This window comes from Trachymyrmex cornetzi, unplaced genomic scaffold (assembly GCF_001594075.2).
Source record: "Trachymyrmex cornetzi isolate Tcor2-1 unplaced genomic scaffold, Tcor1.1 scaffold210, whole genome shotgun sequence".
In the NCBI taxonomy this organism is placed as follows: domain Eukaryota; kingdom Metazoa; phylum Arthropoda; class Insecta; order Hymenoptera; family Formicidae; genus Trachymyrmex; species Trachymyrmex cornetzi.
In genome coordinates, this window is record NW_017296742.1 from 720,871 (window position 1) to 727,377 (window position 6,507).

Below are 6,507 nucleotides of genomic sequence, written 5' to 3' on the forward strand. Positions count from 1 at the left end.
GTGATCCCTGGAGTACAAGGTACCCCAGGGACGCACCGAGGCGGCCGCCTACCGACTAAAAACTCCCCCTAAAGCGCACTACCGCCCTAGCCTCATGGGGGACAGTCCGGAACCGCATTTCAGCATAACCTCGGACTGCCCCCCAGCGTTGGAGTCTATACTCCCTACCTCGTTGTGCGGGTTCTCCGCTAAGATGCTAATCTAGCTTACTCTATCTAGGTCGTAACCTAGCCTTATGCTATTAAGTCTATACTATTAAATCTATTAAGTCTATATATATATATATACGGTATATCCAATTGCCGCATTGTTCCTCTCACACATGATCATTGGAACTTATCAACTATTATTTACAATTATGTACATCCTCTGTGAGCTCCTCCCACAAGTTGTTCACTGGAGCTATGCCCATTTAGAGGGGGGCTAGTGCTTCCGCTCGCTATCGAGCCGCTTGCTCTCGGGCAGCTTGCTCGCGCTCTCGGTCGCGCTCCTCCTCCTCCTTGCGCCTCATGATTGCTTCGCACAACGAGGCGAAGACGGCCCACGCTTCGGGCGAGCGCACGATGGCCCTCACCACCGCCCTGACCGTTCTATCGACCCCTATAATGTCCAAGAGGTCACCCCTCTGTTCCGCCCAGGCCGGGCAAAACAGGAGGGTGTGACCGGCCGTATCGTGGGCCGCGCGACAAAAAATGCATATTGGGGTGCCCATACGCCCTATCCTATACAGGTAGGCGTTGAACACCCCATGCCCCGTCAGTATCTGGGTCATGCGGTAGGTGAGGGCCCCGTGAGCCCTTCCCACCCACGCTTCCAGATCGCCGCCCATGGCCTCGCGCACCCCCGCGCCCGGGCCATTCGGAGGCAGCTCCTCAATACGCTTGACCCATCTGCCGATTGATCTGCGGCGCTCCAACTCCAACAGAGTTGCGCTCGCACCAGGGGATATCGCGCCATCCCGGGCGATAATGTCCCGTCTTCTCATATATGACCGTCTAAGACGGTTGGTCGCCAGGTTGAAAGGGACCATTCCAGCCAGAATGGCCGCGGCCTCGCCCGAGACGGTACGATACCCCCTGATGACTCGAAGCGCCAGATGACGCTGTAGCCTCCGTACCGCTTTCTGTATACCGCGATCTTCGGCCGCCGTCTGCGCCCATATTGGCGCACCATAAAGGACAACCGACATGACGATCGCGGCGTAGGTTCTTCTCCTACGCTCGCCAGGGCCCCCCACGTTGGCCATCAGTCTGGCGAGGGATGTCGCCATCCCCCACGCCTTCGGTACCAACGCGTTAAAGTGGTCCCGAAAGGTCCACCGCGAGTCCAGGGTTAAACCCAGGTACTTCACGGTGGAGCCGATCGGAACCCCCGCCCCGCCTATTCTAACCACGGCCCCCCGCGGAATATCCTCCATCATGAAGGCGATAGCCTCCGTCTTGGCTATCGAGACCTTCAAGCCCAGCCTCTCAATAGCACGTACCACCGCGGTGGTACCCAGCTCCGCCCTTACGCGTGCTCCCTCAAAATCGCCCGCGCTCGCCGTCACCAGAGTGTCGTCCGCGTAGCACAATGCAGCGCACCCAATCGGCATACCCAATCTAAGGATTCCGTCATAGCCGATGTTCCACAGGGTCGGCCCCAGAACCGAACCCTGCGAAACCCCGCACGTGACAGCCCCTCGGACTACCCGTTCTCTGCGGTCCACGTACGCTAGTCCCCGTCCCGAGAGGTAACTATGAAGGATGCCCCGGAGGTATCCCGGGACACCCTTCTCCTCCAATGCCCTCCTGATAACGGGCCACGGGAGGGAGTTGAAGGCGTTCGCTATGTCTAACGACACCGCGACCACCACCCCCCCCCTCCCGTGTGCCCTCTCTGACGCGTTCCCGCAGGGTCCAGATGGCGTCCACGGTGGAGCGCCGCTTTCTGAACCCATACTGTCCATCGGCTATGACTTCCTCCCTTTCCATGTACGCGTGCAATCTGCCAACCACGACCCTCTCCAGAAGCTTTCCCGCCTCGTTCAATAGGCAGATTGGCCTATACGAGGACGGGGTCCCCTCTGGTTTCCCAGGCTTCTTCAGAAGCACTAACCTGGCCTCTTTCCATTTGTGCGGGAAGTGCCCCCCCCCCCTGAGACATTCGGTGAAGCATCTGGCCCACAAAGGGGCCAGGTGCCTCACCGTGCTTTTGATTACTCCTCCTGTTATGCCGTCAGGCCCCGGAGCCTTTCCAGTTTTGACCCTTGTGCAAGCCTCGAGTATTTCCACTGGCGTCACGTTCTAGTCGTCAGTCCACTCAGCGACTACTTCCCCTTCCGGCGGGGTCAAATCCGCGGGGAAGAGTGTCGCCACTATCTTTTCCGCTGTCTCAGGGGGAAGCACCTCCAGCACGGATGCGCCTCCCAAATGTAACTTCCGCAGGACTATCCTATAAGGCGTGCCCCAGGGATCCCGCTCAAGATCGTCGACCAGCTCTTTCCAAAGCTTCGCCTTGGATCGAGCGATCGACGACCTCAGCTCCCTGCGCCTGTCCCTAAGATCTCGCCAGAGGGCCCGCATTCCCTCCGGCGTCACGCTCGCACACGCTCGCGCACGCGTCACCTTCCTCCTACAACGATTGCAGGCACGGCGCAGCTCTGCAATTTCCTCACACCACCAATACGCGTGGGGCTTTCGTGGGAGCCCCCTCCTCGGCATCGCTGCATCGGATATCTCGTGCAGTATCCCATCCAGTCGATCGGCTCCTCCAGCGGCGTCTTCCGGGATTCCACACCAGGCCGAAAAAACCGCCGCCGCCTCCATCAGGTCGGCATCCACCTTGCTCGTCACCCATCTGGGGAAGGTCCTCAATGCGGTTTTCCCGACCTCCGGGCCAATGATCCGAGCACCAACCTCCATCGTCACGTACAAGTGGTCGGAAAGTGACTCTATCTCTCCAGCGACCCTCCATCCTGTGGTCGACCTGGCCGCCGAGCGAGAGGCCAACGTCAGGTCAACCCTAGAAGAACCACGCGGGTGCAAACACGTAGGCTCCTCTCCCTCGTTCATCACCTGCAGGTCCACAGAAGCCAGCCACTCCAGGAGGAGATCACCCCTCCTGTTGCGACCCCCCCTGTCCCAGGCATAAGCACGAGCGTTAAAGTCACCAGCTACGATGACCGGGCGACCCACCACTTGCGCTAGCCTTCCCTCAAGTTCGCTCATGTCCGTTAAGAAGTCCTCATCGCTCAGACTGGGGGGGAAGTAGCAGGACACCACTACAGTGTTCCCCCAGTCCACGGCCACGAACCTCCTCCCTCTCCAGAGGAGTGAACAGGGTATCCTCGTCTGGGCCCACTGCCAGGTGATGGCGGCAGAAGGTGGGCTGTCCAGCGAGGACACCCAACGCCCGTCGTCCGGAATCCTATTAGGCTCCGATATGGCGACTAATCCGAGTCCCAGCTCGCCACTTACTCTGGCCACCATCTCCTGCGATGGTCTAGACCGATTGACGTTAATTTGCGCCAGTCTAGCCATCGCAGGTCTCCATGGCCTCCTCGCGAGTCCCCTCTCCAGGGGTCGGAGCTCCCCGATCAGCTCCATCTGCTACCACTTCCGCAGGTGTTGAACTTGTGTCCTCGCGCACTTTCAGCCCCGGTCCATTATATGGGACGCATTCGGGCGCTCCAGCCCGATGTCCAGAGGGCAACCCCCTTCCCGCGCATACCGGGCACTTTGGGGGCTTCCGGCAGCCCGCGGCTCTATGACCGTCCCCACTTCCGCACTGAAAGTACCAGGTGGTGCGGTCCACCTGGCTCGCGCAATTCGTCCGGGTGTGCCCCACAGCAAAGCATCGGAAGCATTGCAGCCTCCGCTTTGCCAGGGGCACCACCCCAGCCATCGTCCAGCCCACTCTCATGCGGCCAGCACTTAATAGTTTATTGGCGCATGCCAAAGGGCACTGCACCCACACCGCACTTAAACCGCCTCTCCCGGGCCTGAGGGGTCCAACTCTAACTTCTGCCATTTGGGCCTGTCCGTTTTTGGCCACCGCCTCGGCCACCTCTTCAGCGGAGACCGATTGGTCGATGTCCACCAGCCTGATCTCCGCCCTCCGCATGGGCCTAACAACGTGCACTTCCTCTTTAAACTGGCTTTCCGAGAGGACATCCTTCAGTCTGCCCACTAGGGCCTCCGCTTTAGCTCCGGCCTCTTCGCCCCCCGGTATCTCTATTAGGAGGCCGCCTGCCTGCGCCCTCCTAATACGCGTGTTCGATATGCCGAGGTCCTCAAGCGAAATCTTGCTTCTCGCAAGCTTCATGACCTCGGCATATGAAGCGCTGCCCGGCCTGTCCTTGTCCTTGTTCTCGCACCGAACGAGAACCGCCGCCGTTCGAGGTGCCCGGAAAACATTATCCCTAACCGCAGGCACTCGTCGTCCCGTGTTTCCCGACTCCCTCACGCGAGGGCGGGTCGGGGCGTTAACGGGCGCAAGGCCTTTCGGCGTCCCGCCTCGCGCACTCACTCCACCTACACTATTATTAGCGCCGGTCCGGCGCACTCCGGCACCAATATCCCCTCCGGAAGGTGGGGGTACCGTGGTTCGTCCTAGGTCTCTCTTATCTCGCGTCTCGGTGTTCACGTTCGCATCGGAGGTCATTCCTGCCTTCTCTTTCTTTCGCATCCTCTTGCGCGCTTTCTTTGATTTGGCCTCGGTCCAGGCCTCGCCTTCGACCGGGTATTCCACTGAGGGGGACGGGATCTCCCGGTCCCTGCTGTCTCCTGGTCCGTCGCCTCCGCCGATGTCTTCCTTCACTCCGCTTCTAACCTTCTCAGCATACGTGTCTCCACGTTTCTTAAGGCTAGTTCCTCCTGTCTCTCTAGGTCCAAGAGCTATTTGCCCCTCCTCGTTAACCTTTATTAGGCGAGTTAGGCGACCTATCCTCTAACCTTCTCCGGACCCCACCGATCGATGGTCGGTAGGCCGGGGGGAGGTTCTCCATTACCTTGTCAGAGTCGACGTCCCTACTCCTCGTAGAACGCTCCCTCCTGTCCCGCCCTCTGGTCCTTATTGGGGAGCCCTCGTCCCGAGTCTCCTCCCCAGGAGAAAGGACAGATCTCCTGTCACGGCCCCTGTCCCTCATCTCCTGGACCGTGTTCTGTAGCGCGTTTATTTGCTCCCGCATTGTAGTCCTCTCCCGTCGGAGAGTGTCAACCTCCTGTCTGAGTTTAATTACTTCCTTTTCTAGGGCCAAGTTATTGGCCCTAATTTCGTCACTAGGTCCCGTGCCTTTGACGATTTCCGCCACTAACTTCTGTACGGCGATCTTAGCGACGTTTACGCCAACCTTAATTTGTCGCCGCAAATCACCCTTCATGCTTTGGGTTCTTCGCTCTGCTTCCCCCGCGGTCTCCAAAACCCTCAGCGTCTCCGCCATAATTGACTTTGGAGACATCTGGGGAAACAGCGCCGTGACCTCCTCTATAGCGTCTTTTTGATGGGACGAGAGCCTGTCGTCCAGCTCGCACTCCACGAGGCCCTTCCGCCTTTTCATCCCGTGACCACCTCTCTTGGCCAACTTGAAAAAGTCGACCCTGTCCAGCTCGTCATCCTCGAAATCCATCTGTTTCGAGCCGAGCCTGGACAGGGCATGCGACCCAGGGCAGTTCATGCCCTTAGGCTTCCGCCCCCTCTTCTTTCCCTTCCTAGGGACGCATTCAAACGAGGAGGACAAACCCTCCTCCGTGTCTTCTACGGAAATAGAGGGCGTCTGTTCTCCTCCAGTGCTCTCCTCCTGTTCGGAATCCACCTCAATTACGCTGGTGGGGCTGGACGCCGCTTCACCCACATCGATTCCTCTTCCGGAACCGCCGAAGACCGGTGTACCCACGGAGGCGCTCTCTGCTATAGGAGAATTTACAATTTCTCCTTCGACGACTCTTATCCTCGTTTCCTTGGGATATCCTACCGTTCTTGATCTACCCCTTCGTGGTAGTGGTGCCGCTCCTCTCGCCGAGGTCGGCACATTCCCAGCCAATCCTACCGGAGAGGTATTCGCCGTAATTGCCACTACATTTGTCCTATGTAGTTGTAGTCGCAATTCTTTCCTCTGTTTCTTCGGGGTAGTCTCCATTTTCGCCCCTGCTTCCGCAGAGGTAGACGGCACACTGTCCTCATCCAATGTTCCTCCTCCTTCTCCTATGTCCTCCCGGACGGTAGCATGTTCAGCCGTGGAGCCCGTCGGCAACCCCACGGCTAGTCCTTCGCTGGATTCCCCCAGGCCCGAAGCCACGGGGGTAGATCGCCCGGGGGCAGGGACTGTACCCCCGGGAAACCGTGACGGGGTTCCGAAGCCCCGTCGTGATTCTTCCTTTTCGTTTTCCATATCATAAATTGTTCGGTTGTCGGCGAGTAATACGGCCGGGAGGCTCGCCGACAATTCCCCCCGGTTCGTCACCTACACAACAACGCGCTGCGCGTCCTCTCCTCCGGTGCAGGGAACATAAAGCGAAAGGCCCCAGG

The 6,507-nt window shown here is 59.0% G+C and overlaps 1 protein-coding gene across 1 annotated transcript; it reads right to left on the minus strand.

Annotated features, from left to right (window-relative positions):
* Positions 1-2,285: 2,285 nt before the first annotated feature.
* LOC108759967 (uncharacterized) lies at positions 2,286-3,470 on the minus strand. Its single transcript, XM_018505715.1, has one exon. It carries the CDS (start codon positions 3,468-3,470, stop codon positions 2,286-2,288), a length of 1,185 nt encoding a protein of 394 aa, XP_018361217.1.
* Positions 3,471-6,507: the final 3,037 nt, after the last annotated feature.

What these genes read in the sequence shown, in the direction of transcription:
- LOC108759967 (XM_018505715.1), bottom strand. Translation starts at nt 3,470, where the DNA reads ATGGTGGCCAGAGTAAGTGGCGAGCTGGGACTCGGATTAGTCGCCATA.